The following is a 17,460-nucleotide window of genomic DNA, read 5'->3' as shown; positions in this document are numbered from 1 at the left end:
CTGTACGCTCCTGAGGGATGTTGTTGCTTCCTTGCATCATTATTTTAGTTATAGTATCATGTCAGAGAGAGATGAACCGCTCTGTAACTCTTTTCACATTATAATAAAATCTTTGTGTATATTTTTTTTTTATTTATTTTTTATATGAAACATAAGAAATATGCCTTGCGTCATTATTATAAATACGGTGGGTGCCCTAACTATAGGTGATATTTATTTTACTTTACACATTTACTTTTACTGCAGCCAAAATGCTAAATTCAACAAGGCGTTTTTTGTTTTTTTTCATCCTTGCTTAATAAGCATTGCTTCCTATATTTTGTTTAATTATGCATAGTGTATTCACCAGTGAATATGAATCAAATTGCTTGTAGACATTTCCAAGTAATGCAGAAGTAGCACTTTGGGTTTTAAAAAAATGAATGTTAAATAAAAAAATATATATATATATATATTTATAAAGCACCTGCTGCGTTCACACTACGTATATTTCAGTCAGTATATGTATATTTCAGTCAGTATTGCAACCAAAACCAGGTGTGGATTAATAACACAGAAAGGATCTGTTCACACAATGTTGAAATTGAGTGGATGGCCGCCATATAATGGCAAATATTTGCTGTTATTTTAAAACAACAGCTGTTATATTGAAATACTGGCCGTTATTTACTGTTATATGGCGGCCATCCACTCAATTTCATCAGTGTATGAAAAGATCCTTTCTGTGTTTTTAATCCACTCCTGGTTTTGGTTGCAATACTGACTGAAATATACTGACTGAAATATACGTAGTGTGAGCGCAGCCTTAGGCCGTTGTTCTAAAAAAACAGCAAATATTTGCCATTAAATGGCAGCCATCCACTCAATTTCAACATTGTGTGAACAGATCCTTTCTGTGTTTTTAATCCACTCCTGGTTTTGGTTGCAATACTGACTGAAATATACTGACTGAAATAAACATATACTGACTGAAATATACGTAGTGTGAACGCAGCCTTAGTAATATTGCAACACCAAGAAAAGTTTTGCAATCATTGCTTTCACGGGATTAATAGAAATGTTAATGACATGCAAAATATTTAAAACACATTCAAAATATTTTGATTTATTTAGTATCAAGTATGAATGCATTACGCAAAAATAAATGCACTTACATGGGTTGTTATTACTAAGGCTGAATGTACTTGGGCTCGAAAATTATTAAGATCCACTATTGGCAGCTCCCTTTACAAATGCTGACCAATGGTGTCCCACATGTTCTTAATAGGAGACATGTCTAAAGACATTGCAGGTGATGGTAGCAAATTTAGGCCATCAGGCTGCTTACAATAGTACGAGGAAAATACGTCCTAGTGTTGACATGTTCAAAAATGGCCATACCACTGGTTCTCTGGCCAAATAATGTAACGCCAAGCTGTTAGTGTACCTGGAATAAAGATTATAGGGGTATGGCTAACACACATTATGCCACTCCACAATATAATCATAGGAGTAGGACTGGTAAATTGTTGCCCTTATGAAAGCTTCTTCATGCGGTTACCTACTCCAGACCAATCTCTGGCTTTTATTGCATCCAAAACAAAGACAGGATTTATCGCTGATGATGACAGACCTCTTCTGCACCATAAATTTTGGCTTGTCCTTTTTGGTGTTGCAATTTTAATATAAGATTAGGGAACACTAAAGCAGTCATAATCACATAGTTATGATGTGGCCCATTACTTTGATTTGGTCATGAAAACAGTGGTACAGATATTTGAAGTGTCCCGGCAGCTGTTTTTCAACATGACAGCACCAGGCCTAATGTTAATTCTGCTACTATAAGCAACCTGTGTGGCCTAAACATGCTACAATGGCTTGCAATACATTTGGACTTTTCTGGTATGTAGCACATTTGGAAAATTATTGGTCTGCAATTGCAAAGGGAGCTGTCTGCAATGGATCTTGATGCTTTTTGTGACCAAGTGTATTCAGTGAGATAAAATAAACCATAGACCAGTGCTTCTCAAACTGTAAGGTGTCTGCTAGTTGATGGTGCGGCACAGCTGGGGGGGTTGCTGTTTCCAACAATCCAATTTAGCAACATTATTAATATATTTTGTACTTAATTGGTATATAAAACCTAGGAGACAGGTGAAAGGTAGAATTGCTTTTAGCTTTTACTTCTACCACAAATGATGTGGTCTGGGCCTCCCCTTGGTCAGTCTGGTGAGACCCAGGCATTACTTTGGTCTGTTGGGTGAGGCTCCAGTAAAAAACAGCCATAGACAACCAATAATTGTGTGTATTTCTGCATGTGGCACTTATACTCAAACAACTTGCTTTATTCAACGTTGCATTTTTAGGCTATGTTCCAATGCTGTATAAACAATGGCCATTCCCCATGTACCCAGCGGGAACATGTCTGCAGCATCTATTGGACAAACATTTTAGGCTCCACACTTTTCCAGCACCCTGGAACCCTGGAAAAGCAGTTCTGCAGCAGATCAGCAGAAGATTTCATGGTCCAGATTAGATTTGCCTTGAATCCGCAACTTCAAATCTGCGCCATCAATCTGCTGCAGATCCTGTACGTGTGAACGAACCCTAATGGTTTATTTTATTAAGATTACTTTTACACATACTGTATCACACTTTCATACTGAAATTTGCTGCAATACTGATTACCATTAAAGTCTATGGCACTCGATTCTTGCAGCAGATTTTAATTCCCCTGCAAGAATCGAATCCATAGCCTTTTAGATTTTAACATATAGTGCTGCTGGTATAGTAAAAAACAATAAAGCAGCCATACTTACCTGTCTCCACTCCCCTGGTGTACTCCTGCAGTGTTTCCAGTCTGTTGCTCAGTGACAGCCCATTCAGCCAATCACTGTGCTGTCCCAACTCCAGCACTGACTAGCTGGTAGTGTCATCACTAAGTGAGGGACAGAGAGCTGGCGCCAGAGGGCATCATGGGAGCACAGACAGGTAAACATATTGTTTTTTACTAAACCAGCAACACTACATCTTAGGTTTTACAAGGTTATGGACTCCATTCTCAAAGTGGAATGAAAATGATTGTAATCAGTATCACAGAGTATTTCAGTGCAAAACTTGCAGCATGAAATCCGGTGTGATACATTAAGGAACCCTAAAGGGGTATTCCCAGCAGAAGTTTCCAAAGATATATATATATATACTCACCTTTTCTGAAGTCTGTCAATTTGCACAGCACACCTTGTGTTTAGGGCCAGCACTAAACAAACACAAAATGCATTGTGCAACAGGCTGATGGCACCCCTGCTGATTAGCTGTTCAACACCTGAACTACACTAAGGGCCAGTTCACACTGAGCAAGATCGTCGGAATTCCGCGGCGGAGATTTTCGCGTCAGAATCCCGCCGTGCTCAGTGTGCTTCTGTAAGTTAATGGAGGGGGCGTGCGTTCGTCCACTGCCGCCGATCTCGGCTCAAAGAACTAACATGTTACTTCTTTGAGCGGAGAGAAGAGGGAGCAGACACTGAGCATGGCAGGATTCCGCCGCGGAATTCCGAAGATCTTGCTCAGTGGGAAAATGGCCCTATGGGAGCAGGAAGTAGTTGCTCCATACGCTATGTGGCATTGACACCGGGGTACTGCAGCCTTGGCTCCTATTGAATCCAATAGAAGATGAGACTGCAGCACTCCATCACTTTCTCTATACAGACTAGAGAGGCAATTATTACCAGCATTATTCTCATTATAGTGTGGGTGCCAAATACTGTAGCTGATTGTCTCTGACCAATTTGTGATGCCTATAATGTGAATAAGCTCTAACCTTTTTTTTTTTCCTTGAAAAAACCTGGAATTCTGAAGAGTGCCATTGTGCTCCTTATGCTCCATGCCATTCTATTGCTATACATATATATCTAGATAGGCTTAGCCAGTTTTGCTGCCTAATATGCAAATCAAATACACATTCTGAATTTAGAAAAAACACACCAAATTGTATAACATATATTAACAACTGAGATTCAGTAGATAGAACTGAAATCATAAAATGTCAAAATCTCGTCTAGGTGTCCATTCAGCAAATAGGATGCTTTGCTGGAAACATCTAAATGCCAAGTTCACAGCTGCTACCAGTCACTGCTTGCAATGAATACTAGACACTAAAACGAATAGAAAAAAAAAAATCTTAACTTAACTCCTTAACTTATATATTCCTAAAAGTGATTGTTGATTGTACATTTTGCAGTTCTTTTACAAATTTTAACTACCTTATATTGTAAAGTATTTACTATATAATATAAAGCTAATATTTAAATAAAATGGCAATCCAATGACATGATATCAGGGATGAAATAATATTCCAAAATTCTTGGCTAGGATAGAAAACAGAAGCTCTGGTAGAATGCAGAATTCCAAACATAGGGCATTGAAAGTTTAGTATGGTGGATGTTACACAATGCTGGTTTGGTGCCCAGTGTAACAGACTTTTGTTTTAAGATGAACTGAAAAATGATTTGGAGAAAATGAGAAATACTGTATGTCCAAACACTATTCTAAAAACTACTATTTAAAAACACTTGACTTAAAGTGTACCTGTCATGACATTAAAAAAATAGAAAACCATAAGATATATAGTTAATGCTTGCAGCATGTATGCTATCCATTTTTGTTGAAATTTCAGTGGCCCATTTAGTTCCTCATTGTGCTGCTCATTCTTCTGTATTTCACTCTGAGCTGGTGGGTGAGCCTTTTTATTAGTTAGTTTGCAGCAGTACATGGCCAATCAGCATTCATCTTCACTCGGCCAACTGACATCACTTCCTGCATTTGGTCTTTTAAGACCAAATGGCCTTAGTGATGGAGCCTCAACTGCAATCTTCCAGTAAGTGATGCACCTAGTGGAGGATTTTATAGAACTTTATTTCATACGGAAAACAGCAAATGAATAAATAAATTGAAAAGATGTAGTATATAATCTCTTTTGCTTATTTAACATTATTTATTAGTAACAACGGTGACCATTTAAATGCACCACAGTTGGTCCTCAGAGGCCTGGTATTTTGGGGGAAGCTTTTTCTTTTTCATCTTTTTTTCTCATTGCTTTTAAACAAGCAACTGTCAAAATGAGATTTGAAAAACTTCAACGTATGTCACATGAGCTTGTTTGTTTTAGGCAATTCCTTTTTGTTAAAAAGGTCCCTTGAAAATAAGCTGATCACAGGCATTCCCATTCTTAAGGTCTCCAGAGATATCTGTAAAGCAACCTGGCAGTGTGTTTTTTCAAGCTTTACACGGAGCTCTTTAAAAATATTGAACCATTATGTTAATGCAGCCAAAAGCTAGGAATAAGAGAGAGAGCAAGGAGGAGAAGAAGAGAATAAAGGAGAAGGAGGCATATATACAGTATAGTGAAGCAACTGTTCTCTAGCCTATTATAGGAAGTCCTGATCGAGGGTTTACCTGCTTATAATTAGGAATGCCTAAAATAGCCTTAAAAACTGCTGACAGCACTATACAAAGGATGGGGAGTGTAAGTGTCAAAATATATTAAGGTCTTTTATTACATGCATATAGCGAAAGGGCTGGTAGCAGGATTCATGGATGCTAGAATTGCTGTTTCACAAGAAAAGCAAAAAAGGCTTATGGGTCCTGTGGCACCTGTACCTGTATAAAAAAAATAGAATTTTTTTTGGAGGGGGGGGGGAACCAATGTTTACACAATTTTCATATGTTTTAAAATGTTAAAGGAATTTACTAGGCAAAAAATTATTGATGACCTATCCTAAAGTTAGGTCATTAATTTCAAATCAGTGGGATGACAACACCTGAAATCCCTGCAGATGAGCTGTTTTCCAGCGCTGTGATACTGCCATACACAGTGTAACATAACACAAAGAAGGCGGCTAAGCACACTGTAAGCTGGTTTACAGCCCACTTAAGTGAATGAGAGCTAAGCTGCAGTAACTTAGATTGGTCACTGCACGGTGTATGGAGCTGTCTACTTCCTGCTCTGTTTCACTGTGTATATATATAACAAAGCTCTTATAAACAGATGATCAGTGGGGGAAGGGGGTGCAGAGTAGATTTGAATTAACTTTCCAAAAGTTCAGGTTCAACAGTGTTTGTTCGTACCCAAACACTCGGCATTTGACTCCCAGGATCTGGAGTGCCTTCCTAGGAAATCAAACTCCAACGTACTGTAGGTAGCCTCTGCAAATTCAGACATAGGTAGCTTGATAAAATTATACATATATTCCCAGACACAACACATTTTAAAGATGTTCTGGCTTCTTTTTGTAGTGTCTTGTCTTATATTATGACACTTGCATTAGAAGATGGAGCTGCTTCAAATTGTGTTGTGTCAATCAATTTATGGACAAGCTTTGTCTAGAGTTTTGATTCCTTAGTGGATTTATTGGAGTGGCTGGCCTGTACCTACACACCTTTCTTAGAGTTGTGCCTCTGTTTTTCACAACACACTCAAGTGAGAGTTTGGCCATCTGATCTATGCTATGGAGAGCTGACTTTTTCTTCAATCCTAGGGAGTCCTGAAAAACAGATTTACAGCCATAAGCTATATTCTTTTTTATTCCTGGCAGCCTTAGGGCGGCATCTAACTTCTCCAGACACCGTGAGTCAAATGTGGGTTCATAATGTTGCCAAACCCAAACTTTTGGAAAGTTGGCTCAACACTTGTGTTGGCACTCCCCTGATCTAATATCGATAACCTAACCTGAGGATAGGTTGTCAATTAATTTTGCCAGAAAAACCTCTTTAAATCTACCCATCTGACCTAACATGACAGTGGGATGCAGGTCTTTTATTATGGTGCAATCCAACTGATATATGCTTAAATAAATGGTCCATCATGTAAAAGTATTTCGAAGGCAGATATCAAGTATATAACACTTTCAGATTCATTCCAAGTAAGGTGCAAATGCATGTTAAGAAGGAGTATAAGCATTTTTTAAGGTCTACAAAATTCAGATTATATGTTGGAAAAATGTACAAATTCACCTTTGTTGAAATGGGAAACTTAATTTGCAGTTAAATTCTCTTTGCTCCCTAATTATACTTTTTAATTACTTTTATGCTTTAGTTACAGATAAGGGATATTAATGCATGAGACAAAGTAAATAGATTCATGTTACAAATAGTGGCCTCTATCACCTCTTTAATACTGAGGTAAATTATTTTGTTGTTGTTTTTCACCCTTGAGGCCTATGGGAAGAAGACGGAGATCACATTTAATAGCTTTTTTTTCTTACATGTCAGCGCAAGCGACATTGTTAGCGGATGCCAGTGACTTTCAGATAATGACTGCTAGATAATCCTAAAAGCTAATGCTAAGCATAATGAGATGGAAATTGTTCATGCAGCAACGAAAGGATAGGATGTTCAAAGAACATTTTTTTTCTCACAGAATAAAATTTCAAAATCACGTATTATTCACCTTATATCTTTACATCTGTAGAGTAAATGCTTTATTCGAATAAAAAAATTAAATAAAAAAACGCTCTCCAACATCATAGCATTTCATAAAATAACAGCCTGTAAAAAATACAACCATTCTATTACATAAAATAAATCCTTTAGCTTTTAAAGTTTAGAACTGATGTAAGAAGAAAAACAGTGCACCTTCCATGTCTTTGCGTTCCATTGTTACAGATAGAAGTCACCTAATGAGATAGATTGTAGGCTTGAAGCCATGCAAAATCATTGAACTCACTCAAAATTGCTGCTCATACTGGAAAGAGCTTTGATGACAATTTGGAACATATTGAATGAAGAATGGTTAGTAAAATGAAAGCCTTTTTATAATCTATTTAACTTCATTTACTGTAGTTACTATGCAACTTGAAAGAAAACCCCCTAAAGGGATGTGATATTTCTGGTTTACTTCCCCAGGCTACAAAGAATATTTGCATTAAATGCATAAAGTGTACCTGTCATAGAAATAAACTTATGGCATGTCAGGGAGATATATCAAGTTTTTATTGGTCAGGGTGTGACCCTGATCTATCAGAGGAATGAGCAGGGTCAACTCCCTACGGTGTGTGTGTGAAGAGGCGTACAACACAGATTTGATAATGTGGCCGTCTTCTAATGTGATACAGTGCTGGGAGGAGACCATGGACTTGTCTTGTTATCCCGATTGTTTGCAGTCGGACCTCTCTAATCCTTATCTGATCAAATCCTTTTAGCACAAATGAGGCTTGTGATAAATTGGACCAAGTTGTCTGTATTAACTTTGGACAATGAGTTTGATTGTTCTAATATCAAGTTTAAAGTTTTGTCTAAATAGGAGGGGCTGAAATATTTGAGGGTAGTAGTGACTAGGGACCCCGCACAGTATGAGCTGTAATACCAAACCCATTGTCAGGAAATTAGAGTCTAAAACTAAGATCAGGGAGAGGCTGCCTATAAACATGCCTGCAAGAACCGACCTTATCAAGATGGGTATCCTCCCAAAGGTAAAATTCTATTTGTCAGCACTCCCAGTGTGGATAAGTAACAAATGGTTTAAGATTATATAATCTATATTGAAATACCTAATCTGGCGGAGGAAAAGAATTAGAATAAAGTAAACTCAATTCTGCCCACCGCAGAGAGGGGGGCTTACCCTTTGTCTTTGTATTTTATCACCAATAGGCTATGTTGACACAATGTCAAAAATAAAAGGAAAGGCATCTGACTTTTTTTTTTAAAGACGTCCATTATTTGGGGGGGGGGGGGGATATATATAAGTAACTTATTGGGTATAATAGGGGTCTATATTTGCAATCTTTAATAATCTTCAATTATAACACGCATTTCACCAATCACATGATAAAAGTGTATTTGTGATTACACAGAGTAATAGTATCAGTAAACTTAAATCACTTTAGAAGGGATAAGGCACAATATCTAAAATATATAAAATATTAATTGATGGGAAATGTGATGTATACATGCCAAGTAGTAGAGGGAAATCTAGTGGATCTCTCTCTATCAAAAGGGCAATACTAAGTGAAATGATGGATGTCAGGAAAAGGAGTAATCTACAGAATAGAGTGCTGTTGGGGGTGAGGCGGGTTATCTTCAGAAAATGGATGGGTACCTCTGTGATATCTACTGACAAATAGATAAAACAGGTTTGGGGGGGGGGGAGAAAGAGGGGAGGAAAGGCTCAGTGTTGCACTAACGCTGATCCCAGCTTTGCAATCTGTAGATCTGCTCTATTAAGTATACTGCAGTGATCTCTGTGAGAGATCACTGCAGTAATAATAACTAAAAGTTAAAGTATAAAAAAAAGCATAGCAATTGCAGCATTTAAGGGAGTTCAGTGACAGAATAGGCACCTGATCGGGATCCCCGCATACTTAAAGGGTGAGGTTAAGCCACTTACCTCTATTCTGTCGAATCAGCGATCTGTGCATAGAGTCTGCTCTCAGGCAGAGGCTCTATGTACAGATCGCTGATAGTACTGATTTATGCTATGGCATAGCATAGATCAGTATATGCAACCTAATGATTGCAATGATTGCATACGTAAAGGCTATGTTCACACTACATAAAAGTATGCAGTGTTGAACATTACATAGTTACATAGTTACATAGTTAATACGGTTGAAAAAAGACACATGTCCATCAAGTTCAACCAAGGAGGGGATGGATACAGGGAAGGGGGAGGGGTGATATGTTCTATACATATGCATCTATATTATTTTGGTCTAAGAACTTGTCTAGCCCTGTTTTGAAGCCCTCTACTGTTTTTGCTGTGACCAGATCCTGTGGTAGACTGTTCCACAGATTCACAGTTCTCATGGTAAAGAAGACTTGTCGCCTCCGGAGATTGAACCTTTTTATCTCCAGGCGGAGGCAGTGCCCTCTTGTCCTTTGAGGGGGTTTTACCTGGAACATCTTTTCCCCATATCTCTTGTAGGGGCCATTTATATATTTAAATAAGTTAATCATATCTCCCCTTAAACGTCTCTTCTCCAGACTAAACAAATGTAATTCTTTTAATCTCTCCTCATAACTAAGATGCTCCTTCCCCTTATTAGTTTAGTTGCCCATCTTTGTACCCTCTCCAGCTCTAGAACATCCTTTTTATGAATCGGGTTCCAAAACTGGACGGCATACTCCAGATGAGGCCGCACCAAAGCTTTATAAAGCGGTAATATTATATCCCTGTCCCGAGAGTCCATGCCTGTTTTAATGCATGACAATATCCTACTGGCCTTATTCCTATTGCCTATTCCTCTATGGGATCCCTGCCGGAGTGTACACACATCGTATACGCTCTGACCGGGATTCCGTGCTGCGCCACAAATTACTGACATGTCAGTTTTCTGCGGATGCAATTCAAGGGATTGTGGCCGTAGGCAACCCTGTCAGTTCACACATTGAAGCGAGCGGCTCCGGCCGCTTGCTTCATTGTGTGCTGTGGGAGGTTCTGATGCGGACACACGCTGATGCGCCCGTATCAGAACCCTGTGTCCGGAAAGATCATCCAGCCGGTACTTAAGTACCGTCTGGGATGATCCGGGCAGAGACTGTCAGGGTCACGGAACGGCCGGTCTGATACGACGTGTGAACATGGCCTCAAAGTGTAAAAAAAAAAAAAAAAAAAAAAATTTTAACTTTATAAAATAAACCCTAAATAAAAGTTTAAATTACCTCCTTGCCCAATATAAAAAGAAAATTATGTAAACAAATAAATAAATAAATGTTATTTATCGTAGCGTACAGAATTGTCCGATATATTAAAATATCACAATATTTTTCCTGTGTTGTAAAAGAGGGAAAAATACCAAAATTGCAGATTTTTTTTTTATATTATATACCAGATAATTTTTTTATAAAAAGCGATAAAAATGTTTTATTTTAAATAGAGATGAGTGAACTTCAAGCATGCTCGAGTCTATTCGAACCTGATCGTTCGGCATTTGATTAGCGGTGGCTGCTGAAGTTGGATAAAGCCCTAAGGCTATGTAGAAATCATGGATATAGTCATTGGCTGTATCCATGTTTTCCAGACAACCTTAGAGCTTTTTCCAACTTCAGCAGCCCCCGCTAATCAAATGCCGAACGAACGGGTTCGGATGGACTCGAGCATGCTCGAGGTTTGCTCATCTCTAATTTTAAACCAGTATCATACTAATAAAAAAAACTAGAGATTATGATGCAACAAATAAGCCCTCAAACAGCCTTGTAGGTGGAAAAATAAAAGTGTTATGGCTCTTAAAAGGCAAGGAGGCGACACTGATTAACTGTGACCTAGACATTTGTGCATCAAGGACCTTGGTCATGAAGGGGTTAAGGAATAGGAAAAACAGATGTAACAGCTGCCAGCAAAGTTGGTATAGAACACCAAGCTAATTGTGCCATGTGACAGAGTTTTTGAAGAGTCTGCACACCACTAGGGTAATGGAGTGGCAATACATACAATACTGCATGCATCACCCCTCACACCCAACCCAGCAAATGTACAGTAAGCTGGAGCTCTGAACTAGCACAAATATATTGCTGGATGCTACAGCTGTAAATGAAGAAGAATAATAGAAATTAAAATAATGATAAATAGAATATACAAAAATACAAGTTTTAGAATCAATATTACAATTTCAGAATATTTTCTTTCTATAATTTAACTAATACATGTAAACCTATTGTTATAAAAGTATGTGTTTATGTATTTATTTATGGTTTTATTTTCCAGACTTGAATCTCCCACCAGATCATTAACAATGGAAGCACCGAAAGGAGTGCAAATAAGTGCTGTAGCAGGAGAATTCCGAGCCAGCTGTAGAAAAGAGCTTCATTTACAGTCCACAGATGGAGAGGTCAGTATATAGGACAACAACTTTTTGTACCACGTCTTGGCAAATACTACATACTGTCCAGCAGTATCAGGCTATGTTTCCCCTACAAGAACATTTATTGCAAGAGATAGCCGTCTATTGATAATGATGACCGCAAATAAAGATCGCAATCATTTTCATAATATATTCTGGTCCATTTTCATAATGAGAACATTGCCTTACTCTTTCAAATGCACCAGTAGGCTATGTTCACATACTGTCCTTTTTTAATAAAGAACGGATGCTGATTGCAATGGAATCAGCGTCCGTTCTTTACTGCAGGGCCGGCATTGCATTGAAGTCACACATCGTTATAAATGGGCGTTAAAATAATTTACCTGCCTATTATTTCTGGACACTGTTCAGTGAACAGCATTAGGAAATAAAAGCTGCTCACACAATGTAATGTCCAGCGGCGGCTGTACTTTACATTGAAGTGAATGGCTAATTGATTTGCGGGCACACCCGACGGTGCTTGCAAGTCAATTGTAAAAAAAGAACATTCCTGCAGCTGATACAGAGGTATTGGCTGCAGGAACATCCTGAATGCAGCCCGGCTATGCTCTGCAAAGGATGCTTTTAATTCCTTGACAACCAAGGATGTACCGGTACACCCTGGAAGTCTGTGCCCAGACGACCCTGGGTGTACCGGTACATCCTTTGCTATGAAGCACGCTCCAGAGCGAATCACCGTTAATGACAGGCTGCAGCGATCGCGCTTGTTATTGACCCCTTTTAAGCCACGCCGCGACCGCGCCGTTTAAATGTAAGTGACAGGGGGAGTTGTAACAAACTGCACGGAGGTTTATCACCTGCCTCCGTGCGGTCCGATCGGCGATCTGCTCACACTGATCAATGCTATGCCTATGGCCTGTGTAATTGTCCGCTCTATTAAAATATAACAAGCGTCATCGCGAGTGGCGTACAAGAAAAGAGGGAAAAAAGTGCCAGGATTACCGATTTTATGTTACATTATATATAAAAAATTATAAAAAGTGATCAAAATGTCCGATCTTCACAAATATGGTATTAATAAAAACTGGGGTGAAAAAATAAACCGTTATAAGCGTCACAATAGGCCCAATTTATTAATAATTAATTGCCAAAAAAGGGATTTCATAAAAAAAATATATATTAAATATTAGAAAATCTGTGTTAACCTGCATATGGTTGTGTTTGGACTGTCCTATAGAATAAAGTTATCATGTCACTTTTACCATATAGTGCATTACGTAGACACAGGAACCCCCCAAATGTTACCATATTGCATTCTTTTTTACGATTTCACCATACTATCTTTATAAATAATAATTTTGGGCTTACATCATACATGTTATGGTAGAATGAAAGACACCATTACAAATTACAACTATTCCTTTAAAAAATAAACCCTTACATGGCCATGTAGATAGAAAACTAAAAGTGCTAGAGCTCTTAGAAGGGGAGGAAGAAAAAAAACAAAAACACAAAAATCAAAATTTGCGCGGTCCACTGTGTCATTTTTGGCTTGGTCCTCAAAGGGTTACACTCTGTGTGAACATAGCCTTATTCAGTACCAAACTCATTTGTTATAACTTATGTTTTAAAAGCTTTTTTACCTCTTGTTTAACATAGGGATGTGGCTTAGTGATAAATGGGTAAAATTTATTGAAAAAAGGGGGGATGACATATCACACCTTGTGTCAAATTTTTTTTTTTTTTTTTTTACAAATTTTAGCCAAAATTGAGGTTTGAGGTCCTCCTTTTTAGAGTGCTCTTTTAACATCAATATAGAAAAAAAAATGTCCTCCTTTTCCAAACTTGTACAGTACGCAAGATTTTTAAGTCTACTGGTCATTTTACAAGGAGCGATAAATCGCTCAATCAATCGTGTGACGATTTTGAAGCTATGGTTTGTTTTTTATGCTGATCAGCATTGAGACATAGAGATAAATCATTTGAAAAAATAATTTTTATGATCGCTTTAAGATCACTAAAGGCCATCTCACACACTAGGGTGAATCTGTGAAAGACTGTTTTGACGAAGCGATCTGTAAATTATCAGCAAGCGACCAGCGACAATTTGGGAACATGTTGAAAGACCACGATAAACAATTTCTCGCTCATTGCTTGATCATTAGCTGTATTTACACAAGCAGTTAGTCGCTCAAATGCGATCACTATTGCGTAGATTTTAACGATAATGGCTCAGTGTAAAAGGGCCATTAGGTTATGTTCACACACGGTACTTTTTTTTGGTTACTAACGAATGACCACTGTTTTAATTAAAAATAGTGCCCATTCTTTTTAGCCCTAGGGGCATTGCATTTATCACCATTCAATGCACATGCCGCACCGACAATGGCTATTTTTGTTACGGCCGTGCAAAAGAATTATCATATTAATTAATAATGGCCGCTGTTCCACCAACAGTGGCCGTTATCAATCTTTCATGCAAACATGAATGCAGTCTGTTCATTTGTGGTGTGTATGGAAATCAATGCTTAAATTATTTCCATACACACCCCGAATTAGCTGTATGGAAATAAATGTTCCTGAGAGTGGCAGAACTCTGACACAGGAACATGCTCAGCCACAGGAACATGCAAATGCCTGCCAGTGTTTGGCTAGTATAACAACAGCCATTACTAAGCAATAGAGATGAGTGAATAGTGAAAAATTTGATGATTCAAAATTCGATTCAAATAGCTCCCGATATTCGTATATTAGAACGAATATCGAATCCGATTATAGTCTATGGGAGAAAAATACTTGGGACCTGGAAATCAATATTCGACCACCAGGAGGTCACCAAGTGCACAATGAAACCTCAGGAAATGATGCCAACACCTCTGGATGCATATGGGACAGCAGGGGAAGCATGCTTGGGTGCATCTAACACTAATGAAAAGTGAACATTCCAATTTTCCCAAGTGTACGCCTAAGATTCACAAACAAATTATGTATGTAAAGAAGAAGCATACATTTCGGTCTAGCAGTAGGCACTTGCGTACGTATCAGGTCAGGTGCAGTGTAGAATACGTAATAATGAAAATTAACGATAACTACAAATCAGTAGTAGCAAGATAACGGGTACTATCCCACACTCACAGATACATAATTGTTTTTACAACAATAAAATTAAAGGGCTGGTCAACGCCTTTACAGGATGCAGACTGCACAAATCAGTAGTAGCAAGATAACAGCTATTATCCCACACTCCCAGTATACAGCCATATACATTATCAGTATATGTCTTAACACACTGCCTGTCTCACAACAGCTTCTAAATATATGTTTTTTTTTCTACTTTTAGCCCTAACAAGGATTTTTGGGGGGCCCTCCATACCTAACTTCACCTAAAAACTTTCTCTCCCTGGTGAACAGCCTGTCCCTCACTAGCTCCAACCAGCAAGTGAAACGAATCTGAAATCATTATTCTTATATTCAGGAGGTGACGTAGTTTAGCCAGCCAATCACAGTTAGAGGTTTTTTTTTTTAAACGTCCTGCCTATTCCTAATGCCTGTTCTTTCCCCCTGCATGTTTACTGGCTGAAAAAAAACGCCAGGGGGTGGGAGGGCAAATCACATTTTTACTGCGTTTTCGTTATAATATTCGATTGCAATCGAATAGCACAAATAGCGTAATATTCTATCAAATAGCTATTCAATCAAATAGTATTCGCTCATCACTACTAAGCAATGGCTGTTGTTATACTGTGTATGAGCATAGCCTAAAGGATACCAGGGTTTTTTATATTTGCTAAATTACTTAACAATATAGCCCTGCTCCCGTTTACTGCTGGAAGAAAGACTTCCATATCAGGAGCAGGCTTCCATATCATCAATATGTTATTTGTAATGTTTTTGCATTTTTGTATGTATTATTTATACTTGTGTTTATGGGGATGTAATGATTATTTTATTCTTTATTTCAACAGATATTTTTAGATGCAGACAGCATCAGACTAGCAAATTTACCGCAAGGTTCTTTTACACCTTCTGCTTCAAGCTCAGTAGGCCCTCGACAGACTGTCTATGAGCTGTGTGTTTGTTCTAATGGCAAACTCTACCTTTCTCCAGCAGGAGCTAGTTCCACATGTCAATCCAGTAGCAACATCTGTTTGTGGAGCTGAAGGAACTATGTGTTTTGTCACACCAGAATAGCCTTTTGCTACTTCACATTTGCTTCACGGTTCTGCCCAGATATCATTGTGGTATAATGAACAATCTAATGGCCTGCAGAGCATCTTCCAGGGTATGAGGGAATACAATACTGCCTTGAAGTTCTTATGTGACATTTGAAATAATCCTGCATAAAGGTCGATGTGAAAAATTCAGCCGGACCCGGGTGATCACTATCCAGTGTTACCTACATGGAGAATAACATGGGTGCCTTTGCTGAATAAAGTGAAGCACATGTCTCTGTCTTGCAGGAATCTAGAAAAAAGGAACTATACACCTCATATGCAAGCTAATTTGCTGGACATCTACTTGGAAAAACAATACAATCCCATGTTAAAAAAAAAAAAAAAAAACTGTACCGTTTTAAAGCACAATTTTTCATTCAATATTTTTGGATGTATACTTTTATCCCACAAAAGAAATAAGTATTAAAGTATTATGTGATATTGCCTTTACTAAACAATTAAATTGAAAATATTGTTTTTAAAAGAAAAACATTCATTGTGTCTTGACTCAATTTTTATAGGTATCTATGCACATGAAAACTAGTATATGTGACATTGTCAGAACATGAGGTCTCCACAGGCATTTGGTGGCCAACCACATAGAGCCTCAATGAAAATACAGGTTAGGTTCACACACAGTAAAGTAAAAGCTAAATTTGAGTGAAAATAAAACATGTGTGAACAGATAGAAAAAGGAAAAAAAAAGCAGCGGAAAAGCAGGCGATCAAGTATGAGTATGTTCATTATTTGTACAATCAATTACTGTCATTATTCCATACAGTGTGTACACTGCCAGCTGCCAGCACATGTTCACATATTGCCTTCTTTTGGCCATTTGACGGCTGTCTTTCCATTATATTTGGCCTCAAAATTAAGGCTGTCTAAATGACTTCAAACAGCCAGAAACAGATCATGTGAATATAGCCTTAGGGTACAAACCCACACACCGTATACACAGCAGATACGCAACAAATACGCAGCAAATACGCAGCAGATTTGTTGGTACAGATTTGATGCTGTGTTCAGTTATTTAGATATAATCTGCTGCGTTTTTGCTGCGTATTTGCTGCGTGTTTGCTGCGTATTTGCTGCGTATCGCAGCAGTAAATACGCTGCTTATACGGTGTGTGGGTTTATACCCTTACAGTATATTGAAAATACGGACATATTTTGATCTCAGAATTAGGGTACAAACACACACACCGTATACGCTGCAGATACGCAGCAAATACGCAGCAGATCTGCAGCAGATTTGATGGTGCAGATTTGATGCTGTGTTCAGTTATTTAGATCTAATCTGCTGCGTATTTGTTGCGTATCTGCTGCGTATTTGCTGCGTTTCACAGCAGTAAATACGCTGCGTATACGGTGTGTGTGTTTATACCCTTATAGACGTATTTTAACTTTCTTTTTTAGTGTGTGAACATGGCCTCAAAAGAAGAACATCACTGTAAGGCTATGTTCACACAATG

The 17,460-nt window shown here is 38.1% G+C and overlaps 1 protein-coding gene across 2 annotated transcripts in view; it reads left to right on the top strand.

Annotated features, from left to right (window-relative positions):
* The window catches only part of SGCZ (sarcoglycan zeta), a 656,134-nt gene extending 639,844 nt beyond the window's left edge, over positions 1–16,290 (top strand). For both annotated transcript variants that reach the window (XM_069976548.1, XM_069976549.1), the window contains 2 exons: positions 11,678–11,801; positions 15,740–16,290. In XM_069976548.1, coding sequence (XP_069832649.1) covers positions 11,678–11,801; positions 15,740–15,934 — 319 coding nt within the window. In that variant the 3' untranslated portion in view covers positions 15,935–16,290. The remainder of the gene's footprint in view (positions 1–11,677; positions 11,802–15,739) is intronic.
* The last annotated feature ends 1,170 nt before the right edge of the window (positions 16,291–17,460 follow it).

The sequence above is a fragment of the Dendropsophus ebraccatus genome, chromosome 7, assembly GCF_027789765.1.
Source record: "Dendropsophus ebraccatus isolate aDenEbr1 chromosome 7, aDenEbr1.pat, whole genome shotgun sequence".
In the NCBI taxonomy this organism is placed as follows: domain Eukaryota; kingdom Metazoa; phylum Chordata; class Amphibia; order Anura; family Hylidae; genus Dendropsophus; species Dendropsophus ebraccatus.
The sequence above is the reverse complement of the archived record's forward strand: the minus strand, read 5'-3'. Positions and strand labels throughout refer to the sequence as shown.